The sequence below is a fragment of the Choristoneura fumiferana genome, chromosome 13 (assembly GCF_025370935.1).
Source record: "Choristoneura fumiferana chromosome 13, NRCan_CFum_1, whole genome shotgun sequence".
NCBI lineage: Eukaryota > Metazoa > Arthropoda > Insecta > Lepidoptera > Tortricidae > Choristoneura > Choristoneura fumiferana.
Window position 1 is genome coordinate 10,395,557 of NC_133484.1, and position 20,075 is coordinate 10,415,631.

At 36.8% G+C, this 20,075-nt stretch overlaps 1 protein-coding gene across 3 annotated transcripts; it reads right to left on the reverse strand.

Moving 5' to 3' along the window:
- Positions 1–436: 436 nt before the first annotated feature.
- On the reverse strand, positions 437–17,394 carry LOC141434025 (salivary peroxidase/catechol oxidase-like). 3 transcript variants are annotated; one of them, XM_074096236.1, is made up of 14 exons: positions 17,077–17,166; positions 13,898–14,085; positions 13,416–13,522; positions 13,033–13,333; positions 12,534–12,771; positions 12,289–12,451; positions 11,773–11,969; positions 8,738–8,930; positions 8,179–8,376; positions 7,317–7,594; positions 5,785–5,940; positions 3,968–4,088; positions 3,432–3,612; positions 437–2,893 (listed from the first exon to the last, which is right to left on the reverse strand). In XM_074096236.1, exons 2-14 carry the CDS (start codon positions 13,963–13,965, stop codon positions 2,755–2,757), a joined length of 2,340 nt encoding a protein of 779 aa, XP_073952337.1. In that variant the 5' UTR covers positions 13,966–14,085; positions 17,077–17,166; the 3' UTR covers positions 437–2,754. The 3 variants fall into 3 exon arrangements, with proteins under 3 accessions (XP_073952337.1, XP_073952336.1, XP_073952338.1); XM_074096235.1 differs by lacking the exon at positions 13,898–14,085 and having other exon boundaries at positions 17,077–17,394; XM_074096237.1 differs by lacking the exons at positions 13,898–14,085; positions 17,077–17,166 and adding an exon at positions 13,697–13,796.
- Positions 17,395–20,075: the final 2,681 nt, after the last annotated feature.

A 20,075-nucleotide genomic window follows, 5' to 3' on the forward strand; every position in this document is an offset into this window, starting at 1 on the left:
AAAAAATAAAACAACGTAATTGATAACCACCTCCTTCTTTGAAGTCGCGTGGACGGTTAATAATGCAACTCAAAAATAATTGTATGTTACCAATTAGCCTTATCATTTATTTACGTACATATCCATGCTTAGCCTCGTATGGGCTTGCGTCCTATACAAATTAGCGTTTATTGTAATATGAAGTCAAATTCTTTCGTAAGTACATAATAGGTAAGGTACATAATAAAGTTTAATGTTCAAAGAACAAAATTTAATGTCACCCGTACGTTAGAGTAGTTATAGGGTTGGGATAAAACTACATTCTGCTCATGACCTGTATATAGGAAATACTACCTGTATAAATACAGAAAAACAGTGAAAAACAGTATTATCATTAGTAGTCTGTTTCATATTAACAGTAGACTTAAGCTAGATAAATACAAATAAAAATCAAACGTATATAGGAAACAATTTATTCAGAGTATAAAAGAAACTTAATATTATAACATAAAATCAAACAATAGCAACCATGGCCACAAAAACGTATTCAAGAGAATGTAAATTACAATTGATGAAATTTAGTGTAGCCAATAAATAAAGGACAGTTATTTTAATGATAATTAGACATAAAGATAGTACATGAAAAATATTTAGGTACTAACACGATAAATTAATCTGTAAAATTACAGTCGAAGACAATATGCATTCTTAATCACAACCCACAAAACCAAAGGTAAGTAACGTACTGAAGTCCAAACCTAAAAACTGTCTGAAATAACGGAAAATTGTTTGGCCTCGCTTAATATTTGGACTTCAGTATTATACTTACCAACACGTTTTTTTGAGCCTAGATTAATTAACTTGTATTTTCTTTTTTTCAATAATCAAACTAAATATTGTAACAGTACCCAAGAAAAATTGTGTTTAATGATTCAGTAATAATCCGACCATTATTTATTCCAACCCGTTAATTTTTGACTTTCAACAACTTCCCACTATGAACGTAACACCTTACACTATTTTAAGTCTTATGTCCAGACTGATCCTAAATCTTAGACAGTAATGACAAAACCTAAAGACTTGGAAGTGCAAGCTAAGATTCAGGCGTCCGTGTAATTTAAGTTTTAACCTAACATGAAATTCGATTAACGCAATATATTGCATTCCAGTCTTTGGTATTGAAGGCACACGTAATGTGATACCGTCAGTATTAAATGTTTTGGTAAGTATTCAAAAGTAAACAAACAAACTGAAAATACCACAAAAAGAACCAAGTCAAATAAAAAAATCATCAACATAAGACTCTATACTGACTAGGTTGCAGCATTCAATTGTCTTGTTTACGTTTTACTACTAAAACAAATAATGTGAAAATATTCGTTGTCAGCTATTGAAAACTAAAGAAACATAAACAATAAGTGATACTTATTAATACGATGATTTTACAAATTAACTGACGACGCTAAGATATTAAAAGAAGTTTCCTTTCTAAATTTTAACAGAATACGCAAATCCTATTTACTTCACGTATTAAGTTACTTTGCGTAGAAAAAAAGCAAGTATGAAATGATAGTCATTCATATTTTGCTTCAAAACTTCCATGATAAAAAGTGAAACGTGATCAGACTCTAACAACTACTTGTTATAAAAATATACCTACTATATGAGGTCGTATTTTCTTTCATTAATTTTGACAGCCTAGAATTTTTAACATATGAATCTAGGAAGCATCTAGAACGCTTCGGCTTAACCAAAGGTCTTATTAAGGTTCCATACCTCAAATAGAAGAACGGAATCCTTATTTGAAAGCTATCACAGCCACTTATTCAGTGTCCTACGACTAACAATCGTATTAAGGAACGTGGCATGGCCTTAATTCTACATAAATAAACATATACCCCCTTATTAACCCCTTAAACCTATTTTAGTTAAAATGCCGCTAAAATTCGTTTGTCCTTATCTGTCACTTCGACATTTGTATTTGTTAGAAAGGGACAAAGCATTTGTTAGTTAACATATAGGCTTGTTAAGTTTTATGAATAAGGGGGATAAAATGCAAAATACTGAATGTCTCGGTTGAACGATCTGTAAACTAGATAATTTCGGATTCCATCGGTTACCATAGTTTTACTACCTGATTAAACTTAGGCGCTTTAGGTACTTTTAACTGTGTAGGTACAGTTATTACTGTAAAGTTAGGTAACTTTGTATTAAACACCTAATAATGATTAAACTGTAACAGTACAATAATGTCACTAAAACGAATCAAATAATTTCGACATAGCCAATCCAATAAGTACTGAGTAAATGTATGTGGTAAGGCAAAATATACTAAATACTAGATTACGTATTTCTAGGTGACGTCATGACGGGAACATGGCAAGCAACAAGATTCATTTAAAAATTATACTCGTGTATAATATTCAGTTTGCAAAACTCGTAACCTCCTTTAGCCAAAATGTTATTCTTGTGAACTAACTTGAGTAGGTAAGTAACATAATTTAGCCCAAGAGTTAGAAGTATAAGAGAGCTAATCGTCTTTCGTCCGTATCTTTAATAACTTCAAGCAAGCCAAAAACTTACTTGAAATTATCTGACTTTAAGCAATCTATCTTGAGCAAATGACTCTTTTTTCATTACGAACCATTCTGCCATATCTTAATTTGAAGTCATTAAATTGTTAAACAACAATTTTCCACGTCACAACGTCCTAGTAGCTCAAAAAGTCTTGGTCCTTCCTATCCGCCCAGTAACTCCTGTCGGAATCAATGAGGTTTACTTGGTGGCATTTCCCGTGGTGACCTTGGTTTTGATCCATTTGGTGGTGCGAGTCAAGATATCAGGGCGCTCTGCGGGGTCCTGCCAGGCGTCTAGGTTCATTCTCTTGATTTCATCACAAGGTACCATGGGATTGCTGTTGAAGAAAAGACTGGTTTTATTAGCCTTAGTTAGAAATTAACACTGTAAATAGAGAAACAACTTTTACTGTCTGTCTTGTCATCTGTGTATTTCTAATATTAATTATTCTGTATCTGTGTACCTACTAGGTATACTGGAAATTAAGTATTTAAGTTAAGTAAATACTCGTAAAGATTAAGATATAACTATTTTAGTTCTTCTTGTCGAGATCAAGGCTTCACACAATATTTTATGCGTACCTACCAATATCAAAGTAAAGTAGAAGCGGGTGATATTTGATCTACGAGTAAGCTAGCAAATTATGTAAAAATCATCATCATCGTCATTTAAAGGGCTAACTGACACAGGCTTCCACCGAACAACGCCACAATGACCTATCCTGCGCCAACCATGTCTATCAGACTCCTGTGACTTTTGTAAGGTCCTTGTGGTGTGTTTTACCCAAGATGCGTCTTCAAGCAAATGGCCACCATTCAAGATCATAGACCCCCCAAGAAAAACATTGCAAGCTAGGAAAGTTTGTAAAATGTTACCTGTCAGAGCTAGGCTGGAAGACGTCCCTCTGCACAGCCGTAAGTCCAGCATTGTCGCACAGAACCCGCGCTAGAGTGACTCGTTTGATCTCAATCAGCTGACGCTTAGCAAAGCTCCCGGCTTCATCCGTGTGAGAGTAGAAGTAGCGATCGCCGGCCCGAGTGCGCCATAGTTGCTCCTCTGTTAACAATGAGTTTTTCTTTAAGATTAAATTTTTAATGGCAATTTTTTCAGCTCTGTTATCACATGATTGGATTTGACTGTAACATGTAAAGGTAAAAAAAATATTGTATCATATTTGAGTAATGCCATAATAGTTTAATCTATAAACATTAAAGCGCTTTGAGATGAGAGTACTGCCCTTAACAGTAACTTCTTCGTTTGTCTTTTAATAACGACGTTCCGCTAGCATGTATTTTTTTGTTATTTTTTGATGTTCAATGTTATTATTATTTATTCTTAATTATTACCTACTCCTACTCTAGCACATTCATATAATTATATGATTAGAAAGTTTTGTTAGTATTGAACTTACTTATGAGACACGTAAATGTGGGTCCGAAGGATGAACCGGCCAACGGAGTCTCAGCCATAGCTCCGACCACCAAATCCACGTCATTCGGATGCGTATACGTTTCCATTAGCTTGTCCACAGTCTGTAAGCAAAAATGGGAAGATTGAAGCATAGTGGACAGATAAGCGTCAGGGGTTGGACACTCCGCAGTTTAGGTACGTTCGGCCGACGCGGGCGCACCCAACCATTGGGTGCACGGCAGTGGGTTGCCGCTTAGCTCGCATGCTGGACGCGTCGCGCGTGATTTGTGTAGGTACCCACCAACTTATTTTTTTTGCAAACTATGACTTCGAAATTGTTTACGGCTGTTGCTGTACAAATAAAAAGAAGATAAAAGAATCGGAATTATCATTTTTCAACCTTCCGAAAGCATTTAATTTAAACTATCATATAGTTGAATACTCTGTAAGAGTAGTAGGTGCATAATTAGAACAAGATTGTTAGGTATTACAAGGATTTTAGGGCATCTAAAAAAATATAGTTTTACGACAGATAGGTACTTATTTAGTAGATTTTCGTATTGTTTACAATCAAAGTCGATTCCTTATTGATTGAATACCGTTTAATTCACCTAAGTAAATGTAAACACTTTAGACCCATTTTAAAACAAATTACAATTGCCTAAGTAACTAAGTTTGCTCAAATGTTTGTTTATAAGTAAGTAGGCACTTTGTCAAGCCAACTTAAAACAAACTAAACAAAATATCACTAAAGATTGAACAAAGAGGTACCTACAAACTCCTACTACCAAATGGTTGCTGTTGCTGATAAAATATTGTTGTTTTGTAGCTTTAGCCATTAAAGTTTATTTACTTATTTATTAAAGGTATCTTATTGAATCCATATTGGTACCCACTGTTATCTTTATTCATCGGCGAGTGGGAACCCTGTGCTCTTGGCACCAAACCGGTTTCGAGTCAACTCGTGTAACATGATAAGTTTCAATTTCGCGTACAAGTCGTAAGAGTAGCAACGATTTATACCTAAACTTGACTTTTGTTCGAGAGAGTCCCTTCTGTACGGTAGTACTATTAATTATTCTGTGGTAGCGTTCGGGACACAGATATAGATTAGACTAGATAACGCAAACACCTCAATCTGTATGAAAACCAACCGTGTCACTTTTTTATATCTACTGTGACGTCTCAAGAGCGAATTAGCGATGTGAATTCCCCGATGTCCGCGCAAAATCGATTCAAATGCGCCGCGCGCCCGCGCCGTGGGGCTCGAGTCAGTCACCAGTCATGATTAGTCAGATAACGGTGAGTCTTTGTATGAGGCTAACCCCGAGGTTTGGTCGGGGTTTGGATACGCAAAGTAGATGCATTTGCGTAATCTAGTGTAGGAAATCTATATCTGTGGTTCGGGAAGCTTCGCAGTATCTTTTCGTCCAAATTACCGCAGTGTTTGAAGTCAAAAGTCTTTGACCAGTGTGTGTTGCCAGTGATGACATACGGATCTGAGACGTAGGCGCTAACGATGGGCCTCGTGACGAAGTTCAAAGTCACCCAGAGGGCTATGAAAAAGGCTATTTATGTTCGGGGCTTCTCTGCGGGATAGAATCAGAAATGATGATATCCTCAGTAGAACTAAGGTTACCGACATAGCCCGAAGAATTGCGAAGCTGAAGTAGCAGTGGCCGGGGGCACATCGCTCGCAGGACTGATGGCCGATGGGGTCAGAAGGTTCTCGAACGGCGTCCACGGGCCGGGAGAAAGTAACTTGAGTGTCATCTTAAAACTTTCCCTAGGTGCACCGCTAGTGCTTCAGTGTCTTACCTCCTGTGGGATGACGTCAGCGAAGTTTTGGAAGGTGGTGGCAGCGGGCAGACCACAGAGAGTGCGGTATTGCGCGTAGCCCGGCAGACCGTGGTCGCGTCCGCGCTGAATGTCCACAGCTAATACGTCCAGACCGCCGAGCCAGCCTTCGCGTAACTGTGACACAAATAATTACTATTACATTACTTTAAAAAAGTTATGAGACAGCTATAACCACAGACTAGACAGAAAACCAACTAACTAAATACATATTTATTTGTGTCACATAGCCTAGTCTAGTGGTTATGGTTAGAGAACTTAATCAGGAAGCTAGTGATCCCGATTTTGAGCCCCGTTCGGGACAGATATAGATAGATATTTGGGAAAAAAATATATCTATCGTTTTTACTGCCTTGTACCTATGAGATTTGCTTAGTTTGGTACTAGTTAATTGATGCCAATCGTTCCCTGATATTTATTTATTTTATTACACAGACTTATAAATTTGGCCTATGACACCGACTTAGCAGCATTCACTCTAATCATTTGTAATGTTCCAGAAGGATTGATGTTTTATGTAGACGATAAACTTGTATCTAGCTTAGATGTTGAATTACAAATAATAATAAGCAGACAAGTTAATGTTTTCTAAAATCATGATAACAATGAGATACAGTGACATGTTTGCGTTGATAAGTAGAAGCTTAAAATAACGCGATTCATTGTAGGTATTACTTGAACATGAGTAAATAGCGTGACTGCCGCAAGGTTATGCGTAGAACAAAACAATGTATACCTTCTTCACACACCTACTGTACATATATCAATTGAAATTTGTTTAACTTTTATTGAAAATAACGAAACAAAAGGTTGTCTAATGGCTGACTACTTTATTCATCAAGTTGCATTTAAATTTTAATTACGAACTTTTCAATACCATTTATGTCGAGATGTACCTAATTATAATCGTCTACAGTGTAGTCCGTTTAGTACGAATTCGCATTTAACAACCAACTGTTTTTAACGACGAAAGTATAGGCATATGTTTGGTTTTAATATGAGCCATCATGAAAGTACAACCGTTCGTTTAGTACGGCGTCCGGTTAGTACGACGTAATATCACCGGTTCCTTGGCCGTCGTTATAACCGGATTCTACTGTTAGAACATTATAATCTTCTGCCTTCGGCAAACATGGGATATCATAAACAGAAAAAATGCGATATGAGAATCTTTTCAGGCACTTCTCATTAAACTTCGTAAAAAATGATAGGAAGCCCACCCCCAAAATATTAGTGTTGACATCAGTACTCATAATTAATATGCCGTATATGTACGAGTACACAAGCAATGCCTGTTTCTCTTCACATAAATAAACATAAGGCAAACAAGACAGGCGCCAATCAATGGGATTCATAAGGCTACTATTGGTACTTACTCCAAGTGTGAAGGTCGCATTGTTTTATTTACAAGCCACAAATAACCCTCGCGTCAGACGTGCGACGTAAATTTTGAAAGCTTATTTCTAAGTTAACAAAAAAACTAAGTTACTTACGTCGTCATCGTAATTCAAATCCAACCCCTGGCTCTTCTGCCCAACCATGCCTCTAAGGATCTTTTCCAGGTTGCCAGCAACGAGTTGAGGCTTAAAGTAATTCTGTCCGAGGCGGTGTGACGTCACTCTACTGTTCTCATCTACTAATTCTACATCTTGATCAAGAAGACTGTTTACAAAGTGGAAGGCGGACGTGGCGAAGGAGTTGGTGATGGTTGGGTCTACTTCAAAGTTGTAACCGGTGTCGTAGCTATCGTATAGCTCGTCAATTCCTTTACCTGAAAGAGGAAGTCGGTTTATGGTTTCTGTATTAAGTCATCATGCTGTGAGCATTTTCTATTTGTAGTGTTGAGAAGACGAGCAGCCTAGAGCCATCACATTACGTCATTATGTAAAGGTCAACGAAGGATATAAATATTATAGCATAAAGTATCGTCACACTCACTTCAGCTGGCAAATACGCCATCAACAGTGAAATGTTATTCAAAATCAGGTGATTTAGGCGACAAAATGATTTGCCAAGTATGATAAGTAACTGTCGAGAGAGAACACATTGAGAAATTTCGCTCGCAGTTTTCGCCAACGCTTGGGTTGGTGTCCATGGTTAAACACTCGTCAAGAAATTATGAGGACCTGGGTATGATTCGCAGCCCCAGCTAATATTTTTTCGGTAATGTGTTCTAGTTTTGATGTAATTTAGAAAAATAGTTAAGTACATAAATCGGAAAGTAAAATATCTGAGGTTGATGGTGACTTTCAATTCTTCTGAGCAGGGTACATATTTATTTATTTATACTTAGTAAAAATTACACTATAATAATATGCATACAATAAAGCAAAAAGGCATACAAAAAAAACTTACCAGTAAGTGCTGGCAGCCAGCTCTTGTACGTGATATGCTGTATCTCAGCCACGACAATCCTCCGCGCCTCATGGTAGAGTCGGTCGGAGTTCCAAGTCGGGTTGAGAGCGGCGAGGGCGCGCGCCACGCGGTTGTGTTCACGGATCCAAAGAGCGTGCATGCTGGTTAGCCAAGGATGCATGTTGGCACGGACGTCACCTGATAAAAGAAACAAGAGAATGCTGCTTTTACACGCTTTTCAGCCTTTGACAGGCGTTCAGAAGCTGAAGCCTGTGAACCAGGGTTTTTGGCATGGCTTGCGTAGAAAAATACTTTTTGCCGCTCCGTATTGGTTTTTAATAGGTCACACTTCTCATCAGATTTCATGTGAATTTATATGTCAGTGTCCGGGACGTTTACCGAAAACCAATAACCCTGAGAGAAAAAGTTCTAGTCACGACTGTGATCCGAAAAGCGGAGCATTGAGCAACCTCCCGGAAGTAGTCGACCATTCACTACGAGACATACGACTTTTAATCAAACAGCTGGTAGATATTCAGCAAATTATACATCAACTTACCAGCATTGAAGCAGGTAGCGTCATCGCTATCAACAAGACACTTGGCAGTGGGGTTGGAAACGAGCGGCAGTTGATCAGACCCAGGGCCTGAAGTCTTCAGTAGGCCTCCAGTCTTCTCACGTAGGGCTGCAGCGTCACGCCCGTTTGTACCGTAAACTTGAGATCCGTCCATGAAATGAGTTGCTTGATTCATCTGGAAGAAATGCTTTGTTTGAATTTTTATTCTAACCTACTAGCCAGGACGGCTTAGTGCAGGAATTCCCATACTGTGCATGGCGGTGCCCAGCATCGCGGGGCTCTCCAGGACCCAGGGGCGTCCCAAGACGGTAGGTATGCATAGACCCCGGGAAGATTATATAAAGCTACATATGTCTTTTATTCTAAAGGATGGATGAAGAAGGAAAGGGCAATTATACTTGCAAAGAGAGTCGCAGTATTGAAAGGATTGTAGCCCTGGCCTAGTGGTTGGTAGCCCTGATTAAAACGCTTAAGGTAGTAAATGTGACTAAACGATGTTAATTGCAGTTTAGTCTGTGTTTATGATATGTACTTACTGATAAAATTTTGACTAACACAGAGTACGAGTATACAGTGCTTTAAAACAAAATTAAATGACTGTCAAAAATGTCTGCTTTTAGGAACTAATGCAAACCCACTTAAATCATATATCATCATAACGACTACCTATCTATACGTTGCTGTTCACATCGGTAGGTATATATATAAATAAACGTATGAATGTTTAAAAACAAGGTCATTGTTAAATAACATCTGGTTAATGCATAGGTACCTACTGCAGTGGAATTTTCCTCTATTTTGACTACGAATGAGTTCACTATACATCCTTATCTGATCTATCGTGATATGATTTAGTATGATAAGCCACGCGATCTAGAAAATTACACATAGAGAAACGTGGGAGTTGTAACTCTGATAGGAGAATTGCAGGATGGAAAATTTCCCATTTTTTTTTCTTAATTCAAAGGTAGGAAGTTAAGACGAGACGGGCTATGGAGCACCCTTGCATTATAAGTTTATAAAATATTCTTTCAGCTTTGACTATTAATATGTGGTTATTTTTATCTATGTAGCATCCAGTAAAGCATTAGAAAGTTTCTGATTACTTGATTGGGTATTTTAAAATTCGAATTAAATAATAACATGAACTTTAAAGAACTGTTAGTTAACTACTGAGACTAATAATTAGCCTTTATTTCCATAACTTTAGGTACTGATTAAAAAAAAATCACGTTCATCGAACACGGATGTTTGTAATTCACTTTCAATGCATTCGTCAACAGAAGGTAAGTACTTATTTTTTGCATAATTTTAAAATAAGCGGACTTGTCTATGCTTTTAAATCAATATTGATTCTCGCAAGGCTGTAAACAAGGTCAATGAACTACAATTATCGTCTAATATTGAACATTTACATACAAAGTTAGTACAGTCAGCAATACAATGTAACATGAGCGACATAAAATTTTGTATCGATAACATAAGGTTGACTATCACGTGAATTATTTGCCAATTGCATTGTTTAAGCTTGTTTACACGATCAGTTTCACCTTGAGATCGAGTTGCAACAATTACAGCCATTATGTAAGTACATGGTCCCTCCGTTGTATAACCACAGTACATAACAAGTTATAACTGTGCAATAAATAAGATAGAAGATCTAGGTAGCTTAAGTCCTACCTATCCAATTACTTATAGCAAAGCAGCGCACAATCTGCTATGACACCACCACGTCAGACTAAGAGATTCATACCTACTTACTACATACCTAACGACGCGGATGATTAAAAGTACCTATACGCAACGATTAACCAATATCTTGTTCGTAATCGTGGTTGAATTGCAACTTCGAACACTGAGTTCTCGTGTTTGAATTACTATTACTACGTTGCATTATTAATAACGTTGCATGCCTAATGAAGGCAAAAGTATTGCTAATGACGAATCCACGTTCACGTTCAGTTAGATAATATCATTGTGATACGCACTCCTATATAAATAATCTCTTAGCGGCAAATGTCTATGGCTCATTTACATAAGGCACATAAAGTACATGACTGGACTTCGAACTTACTTTGAACAAGTTAACAAAGGTACTGTATTTACATGTATGTACCTATGTTATGACAAATAAACCGATTAATTAACTTTAAGCACGTCTCAAGCAAGACATATTATTAATTAAGACGTAGCTAAGAACCTACATAATAAAGTTGTGATAATTTTTTCGAATTTATTATGATGAAATAAGACGGTAAGGACGAAAAGTTTCTCGTTTCTGCTATCCTTTTATTATAACTCAAATTAAATCTATGATATTTATTACCTACTACGTTAAATACATAGAAAAAGCCCACAGAAACGAATGCCAATTATTAAGTATAGTTGAAACCAATCTAGCTTAGCTACCTAACTAATGCACTGCGCAATTGAAATGAGACCTATGTATCCAATATAAAACTATTAAAGTCAATTGTTATCATTCAAAAAGGAAAAATACTGAATAGATTGTCTTCGTTAGTCTTAATTACTCGCAACCAATATGCGATTAAATAGTACTTATTGTCGCTTTTCCGGGTGAGATCATTCAGTAAAAACTGTTTCGTACGAGTGACGTGAATCGATGTTGAGGCAGTATCGCAATGGTAAGAATATCGACGTTTACGACATTTTCAACAAATGACGGCATTGTGTAGGGGAAGTTATGGTAAATAATGAGAACAACAACGCATTGTACCTTGCTCAGACAATTTGCTAAAGATTCTCTACTATATTGTCATAAATTCTCGGGACTTGTTATGATAAACTCGATTCGATGAAAAATAAAACAGCTGAACTTCGTTTATTTGCTAACTTTCTAATTCTGTCATAGAGAGTCGGTTGGCACTTGAGTATGTTAATTTAAGCTTTGAAACACAGACTTTTTCCTTGTGTTCTCAACTTTTTAAGTTCCTGTAACAGTTCTTCTAAACTTTTTAAATACATCAAAATATCACGTAAGCTTTTAATGTACTGACCTGTTCCGAAACCCCAAAAGTGCAGTCTCCTCTATAGGTGGTGACGGACCGAGTATACTCCATGCAGCTTTGGTATCTTTGCTTGTAGAAGTCATCCTGGAAAGGCACCGAGATTGGCATGCAGCTGGGATGGAGATAGCGAGGTGTCAGAGACGAGCCGTCGTTGTCGCAGCAGCGGATTGGTTGGTTTGTGTGAACTGCGGAAAACACAATAGGTAATATAAACGTCGGAAATAGGTAGCAGTTTAGGTAAAAAAAGCTCGAAATTTTTGAGGACAGTAAAATCTACAAAGTACCTAGTTTCTTATTACACAACACCGTGCAAAAGATAGGCCTTAACGTAACCGGCGACACGGGTCGTTGCATTGATGCATTCCATCCAGTCCTATTTCCAGATAACAGGTTTTGCCCTGCTGAGCTAATGTGCGTTCATGTTACTAAATATAAACATGGTCCCGGGTGCAAATAGACGCGCGGAGAAACAGGAATGCGAAACAACTAGTATTTCAAACTTACTGGTCTTTCTTACTGGAGTATGCACCAGGTCATGGTAAATGAACTGGCTCCAAACTGGCAAAACAATTGTCTTTTTGCTATCAGGTCGGTCTAGGTTACTGGTAAGTTTTGTGCTAACAAGACGAGCGGAAGGCAGCGGCCTATGATCAACAGACGTACGAGGCTGAAACAAAAACATAAGCTATAGAATCATTGTTTGTCTAACGATACAACAGCACATAAAGTTGATGATGCAGCTAACAAACCTCTTCGATTCCGTCGGCATATCTTGGATGCAAAAGCCGCTTGTAACCCGTAAGTCCTTGCCCCCAAGAAGATCGCACGGGGTTGTTACATGAGCCATCAAAAGAGCGATAGCGTGACGACAACTTGTTTGTGCGGCAAGCGAGCCTCTCCAGCGCCGCACACTCCGGACCATATTCGCTCTCGCGCAAGTTCAACGTGCTAATATAACTCGCACACTCATCGTTAGGTAATCCGTACCTAATGGACAATAACAACCACATTTAATACTGGCGTATCACTACTCAGTACACCAAAATTACGAGCTCTGGTGTAAATCATCATAAACAATCTTGAAAATCAATCTGTACCACCATAACTGTAATAATTGTTTTAAAAATACTTAGAGCACCACATTATGATTGAATAATGTATTACAAAGTTAAAATCATAACAAAGAAACCAATACAAGGAGTAAAACATGATCACAAACAAGGAAAAACCTTTAGTTAACCAACTAACCTTGTGCATCTAGTTACAACCAGATTTTGAGACGCCTTTGTGATTATCATCGAAGACTTTTCGTACATCATCGCATCGTCCGATGCGAAGCCTTGGATCATGAGCCCTTTTCCTGCAGATTCTGCTTTTGGTGTGATTCCAGCGGCATTTAGGTTTTGCTCCAGCCTCTCCAACATGGACACGGCAAGCTTGCTGATACTGATGGAGCGGTTCGTGTGTGCTCCAGTTATAGGAGGCAGTCTCTTTAACATCTCCGCGCTCGGAAACGGAAAGTCATACATCGGAGGCGGGTGAATTGAATCTGAAAACACAGACATGTTATAGCATACCTATCGAAAGTGACAATAAGTACTACCCGGTAGGTTATAGGAGTTACAACTTACCAGACACTAGTAAGTTGAAGGGATACGGTGTGACGAAGCTCCCAAACGTCACTCCCGCCCACAGCACGACTCCCAGCATTACCACCTTGATCATTTCTTCCAGAATGCTGAAACAATAGCGAACGATCAGTTAATAAACCGTTTGCAGAATCAATTGCGGAACGAACTCATTAACTCGGACTATTAACGAATCGCAACGTTTATTAATTTCTTTCGAATATAGGTACCTACTTTAGTAGCGCGAATAAATTACGCTACCCAATCAAGTACAGAATACTAACCGACAAATAAATTTAACGTCTAACATGTATAAACTTCTAATGAGAACTGTTGAGTTCAAAATGAGACTGATCAACAATTCTAGCGAACAAACAGTTTATACGAAGACCCATATTACAATATCTAAGGGTATCAGTTGGCCTTTGACTGGTCCAGTCTGACCTTAAACAGCTAGTTTGTAGATAACTAAATATTGTTATTACGTTTTACTTATCAAGCAGCCAAGCCTCTGATGATGTAGGGACAAGCCCCCGGATCCTCCAATACGCATGTCAGACTTTGCTCTTATCTAATTGATCTCTAATTAACTTGTTTTGACGATCAATTAAAAGCAATACAGCTCGTAGATCGCAGTATACATACGTGGCAAAACAGAGGCTCACATTTTTAACTGTAAAATCAAATTTGAAACATGAAAACATACCTACAGACTGACTGTCTGATTAATGTGATAATAAAATAATAATAATAATACTAAAATCTTTATTCAATAAGACAAAATTGCACAAGAGAGGATATAAACAATTAGGCACAAATAAAAAACTTAGGTACCTATTATATATCCAAGAAGTTACAAGTAAAATGAAAACGTTTTTATAAAGAAAAGGAAAAATTAATAATTAATAATTAAATACCTATTCTTAATATCATAAAACTGCGAAAGAGTTATGTTTGGTTTGTGTATGTGCGTGCGCGTGCGTGTGCGTGTGCGTGTGCGTGTGCGTGTGTGTGTGTGTGTGTGTGTGTGTGTCTTATGTGATGTAGTTAATCAAACAAAACAATAATAACGAAAGATCGTAAAACAATACATTATTCAGTAAAACAATGACTGTGTTTGCGCGACTTTAATCATAGCACTCATACTGATAATTGGAAAGAAAAATATTCTGGTTTCTCATTCATTACTGTTAAAATGGGTTTGCAAACAGAAAGAGAACTGTTTACTTTTTTTTCCTTACCTACAACTCATAGTTTCACCGCTCTATATGTAGGTACTAAAGAACTAATAAAAAAATCCTTTCTTACTTCTACTTGTGCAAATATTTATGCCTACTCGATTTGCGTTTAAGAACTAAATAATTTCGTCGTCGACTTTCAACTACTCTAATTAAATACATACCTATAAGATTTAATATTTTTTGTGTCTTATTACAAGGCACCTTAATAGGTCCGCGAATTCAAGATGTATTAAATTCCAATAAATGTTGTTGACAAACACGTGTTTATACGGTCACGATCTGTTAAAAAATACAAGTCCTGATTTATTACAATTTATACCAAGTAAAGTGGTTAGTTGAAGTTGAGGGTATTATAATTTGATTGATGCCAACATGCAAAAACTGTTTTTTTAGGTTGTTGAACTTTCTTTAATGCATGGTTTATTCCTTTAATACCCTATTTGGTATAGTGCTAAAAGCTTCTAAAACTCATCAAAATCATGTAAGAAAATTTATAGCTTGAGTACACACAGTCCGAAATTGATTTCTCGACAGTGGACTACGGAAAAAGCGATAGAGTACATACGAAGGAAATGTCAGGGGTGGGTTGGCGCTAGTGTGTTTCAAGTCTGACGGGCTACTACGAAACTCGAAACTTGAAGTTCGTGTCTTGCGGTCCCTCTGACACATACTATTTAATACGAGAGCGAGAGAGACGGTAGGTACGATACGAACTTCGAGTTTCGAGTTTCGTAGTAGCCCTGCAGGTATGGTACCTATCTCTTTCAAATACTCATGAACACGACAAACGAGACAATCCTGATTGTAACATAAGAATGATCAAATTAACTAGACTGTATTAGAAATTATTACTTGGTCCAAGAGGAATTGATTATGTATGAGTTCTTAGTACTGGTTCACATACAGGTATAGACTGATAGATATAGATAAGTATAAAGGACCTTAATTTTAACTTAGGTAGATGGTTTTTTTTAAGGAAGGTGTTTCTTTTTTGGGTACCTATGATTATAATATTTTCTTAGGTACAGATAAATAAACAATTTTTTTGTGCCCTCTACTGTTGTACGGTCAAGGACTTAATTCATACATGAGCCACCATGAAATCATTTCACAGTAAACATCATAGTGACATCGCATTAATTAGCAATGAAAATCGTAATGACTTTTCCTTTGAAAAGGTTCCATGGAGGCACATGAATTGAAGTACGTAGATATGGTTGCCATACGTCAGGATTTGTCCTGACATGTCAGGACTTTTGGCCTTTTGCCAGGATTGCTTGCTGGCAAACTTGGCAAGTGTCGTGTCATGGTTTTTATTTTACCTCTGCGGAGCTAGGTACTACGAAATTCGAAAATCGAAGTTCGTGTCATTCCGTCCCTCTAACTTTTATACTATTTAATACTAGAGTGAGAGGGACGGTGCGATACGAACTTCGATTTTCGAATTTCGAAGTACCTAGGCCCTCTGAGCTCATTAAATAAAAACATAAAATTATATATAGGTAAATTTTTATTATACATTTATTACAAACTTTACACCGCTTTATTGAATGAAACGATAAAAATGAGTAAATCAGCAAAACCATTAATAATTCTTTCAAAACAATTTAAAATAGGATAAATTACCCGCGCGTCATTCCAGCTACGCGAACATTTTATTCAAGAGCATTTAATTTTTCCATATGGCAACCCCATACGTAAATAAAATGAAATGAAATGTTATTGAACGAATGAATGAATGGTTTTAACTTGAACGTACTTTCACTTATTCTTTACACAGCTGTTACAATACAAACCTTGGGAATATTCCTTAAATAAACCGTTATAGGCATATTTTTTTATACTCAACCAAATTTAGATAAGAAGGTCAAGGAAAGAAGAAGAAGGAGGAGGAAAGTTTTATCAAGCCATCTCTCCAGGGAAACCGTATAGACACAGAAGGGTCATCCTAACTGAATATATTATTTCCACTGAAAATTATTGCCATATACAATTATTTTACGTCAAAAATGTGTACTTTAATTACGTAGAAAGTAGCGCCTTCATTACGTTTCTTATAGTAGTATACCTACATAATATTTGATATCTATCTAAACTATTAAATTCGTTTTTTTTAAATACGTTTTATAATAACTAGTTATTTAGGGTCTGTTAATATGAGCTAACAGACCCTAAATAACTAGTTTTTAAGTCAATAAATATGTGAACCAAAATACCATTACATTACTTACACACACATGGAGATGGGCAATTTTAAAAACAATAATATTGTTATTTTGATGCTATGTTATCGCACCTTTCCAATCTTCCGTTTAGCCTACATTGCGAAGTACATACTTCACGAACTTAAATTACGCGCCGAGGAATACCTACGCATTGGAATTAGCGAAACATAGCTCTTGGATAATTGTAGACCAACTTACGTGGAATGTTCACCACAGCCATTGCATTCAGACCGCCTTCTGGAACATTTCTCGGGAGTCTTGTTCTTGCTTTCAGCGTTCAACATCGACTTTCCTTCAATGATCCGTTTAAACAACATAATAGAAGTAACAGTATTTGTTGTTTACGACAATTGTCGCGTTTCACGCGAATGTTGAGTTTGTTAACCACGATAGCTGACGGGACTTGCTCGAAAGAACGATGTTCCATTAGATTGGCAATAGAGCCAATTTCACCTCTACTGCCAAACTTACACTGAATGGCAAATGGCACCGATGGAACTCGCTAGACGCCCGTGAGATTCACCAAGCAAGGCGAGACCACGCCCCACTCCTCTCGCTTCACCCCCTGACCACCTCCCATGCAGAAGTAGCTGGCCGCAGTGTAAAAATTATCGCTGAAACGCGGTATCCAAGAAAAAGTTAATACTCGAATTAGTTCGAATTCAAAGCAAACTTAACAGATTTATACTTAAAATACGATAAAAAGTTAATCTTTCAATTTATTGTTTCACTTTTGCACTATTTCGATCAGTTTTATATCGACATTTCTTTAATGAAAGATGATAGTTTGTTTAACTGCATACAATAATTAATTTTAGCCTGTGGCTTTGCGTATGTCGGGGGCTTTTATTAGTAAACTAATTAAAATTTATACTTTTCATGTCGGTTTATTAAGCAGCTTTTGACAAAGATTTGATCAGATAAGAAAACCATTTCGCAGGTGGTAGAACCTTGTGCAAGGTCCGCCCGGATTGCTACCACCATCTTGAGCATCTTGCTCGCTAATCCTGCCGTGAAGCAGCAGTGCTTGCACTGTTGTGTTTCGGCGTGGAGAGTAAGACAGCCGGTGAAATTACTGGCACTTGAGGTATCCCATCTTAGGCCTCTAGGTTGGGAACGCATCTGCAATACCCCTGGTGTTGCAGATGTTTATGGGTGGTGGTGATCTCTTACCATCAGGAGACCCACTTGCTCGTTTGCCATCCAGTAGAATAAAAAAGAACATTTATTTGTCCGCTCAATGATGTACACGCACAAGTCATGCGCGTGATATTTGTAGGAGCAGCAGTCGGTGTCCTTTCAGAGGTTTATCGTGGATATAATAAAATGAAGACGGATGATTTCTCAGATGAATCAGGATTTATTCAATTACAGTACAGCAACAAAATAACAAGCAGTGAGTCGACGGACGGAAGACGAGATAGAGAGCAGTAGACAACCCATGGTGTTGTCATTACACAAAAGGTCATAAGGCATGCCATGCAATAGAGATAATGCATATCTACATGCCCATTCATTATCAATCTTAACAATATTCTTACAAGTAGATAGGTACCTACAGCTTAAATACTATGTATAAATATACTATGTATATTTCTTACTTGTATTCGTTTTCATATTTACGTATCTTTTGTAAATAAATCGATTTGTGTTTGTTTTTAACTTCACCTAAGTTCAAACGAATTTTAAGATTTTTAGGCTCCTTACTTCCTTACAGGATGGCGGCCGGATTTAAGAATTTTCTTTAGATTTTTTGTAAAATCTATCTATTTTTTAGTTTTTTCCTTGTTTGTTACCTATTTATTAATTTAGTTTTTAATGTAGCGTAGCATAAGGGGAAAATCTCGATTCGGTGATATTATTTATTCTGTTATTGCACACCTAGTAATGTGATGCATATCTATGTTAAAAATATATTTATTTAGAAAATACGTGAAGATAAATTGCTGTATGAAGTCGAGAGCATAAACATCTATTTACTTATAGCGTCAAATACATGTATTCATCGACCTTTATGGTTAGTGACATAAAAGTGTATACATAGATATTTCTGACATCTTGGTAACGTGTAGCTAAGTAAGTACATAAATTTATGACCTTGACTGTACAGTAAGGCTTATACGTAAAAATAAAGTAATTTTGATGAGATACTCTGATGGTATACATTTATAGTGCGAGGGAGTATATTTTTATAAAACGAAAATGAAAAACACTATTGTGTTTCCTATTGAAAGAGAAAAAAATAAAGAAAAATGATTTATTAACGGTCCCAACAGCCACAAAAACACACACCAAACACAAAAAACAATAACATATTACTATACAAGCAAAATTACAATAAATTGCAATTCATTGCGTTTCATTGTATAAATTAATATGACACAGTATAGTTCAAAACACGAACTCATTTTCAATTCAATTTGAATTTCAACTTGCAATTCTTATCCTATGACTGGACTATGGCTCCGATAAAACCTTCATCGGACTATAAGTCTGTGTACGCTCATAATTTGCGAACGATGGCACCGAATTAAATAATGTTTTCTTTTTTGTTGTATTCTTTATTGTCAGGACAAGGTTTGTATGTAAGACAATGTATGAAAAATTGCATGGAAAAGTGGAAATTTTGGGTTGAAAAATACTCCATATAAAAAGTGTGTAAGTGAGTGAGACAGAAGATGTTAAGGCGATCTGTCTGTTACAGTTATCTCTTCACGCTTAAACCGCTGAACCGATATAAGTATATGAAATTTGGCATGCACAAAGCCTTTGACCCGGAAAAATTCATAGGCTACCTTTTATCCCGACTTAAGAAGTGGTTCCTGTGGAACAGTTAAATAACATCATCTCTCATCATTATCATCATCATCATCGACGATTTTAATACAATTTCTTCCAGCTTGACATTTTATGTAAATAATGTTGTCGTGAATCATTTTCGTTTGCGAAGAATTTGCTAAGTACTATCATGTGAGAAATCTGCCATTTTCATAGATAAAAAGTAACCGTGAAGGGGTAGCAAGCAGATATAGAGAGCAGAATTTACTTTCCCATTTTTAGGGTTCCGGAGCCAAAATGGCAAAAACGTTTTTCATTAAAAAAAATCAGTTCTGTTTTTTTTCTTTGTTAACCAATATTTACGATGTCTATGAGAAAAGTGCTTAGAATTCTTGTCTTCATAGGCTATCCTGTTTTGT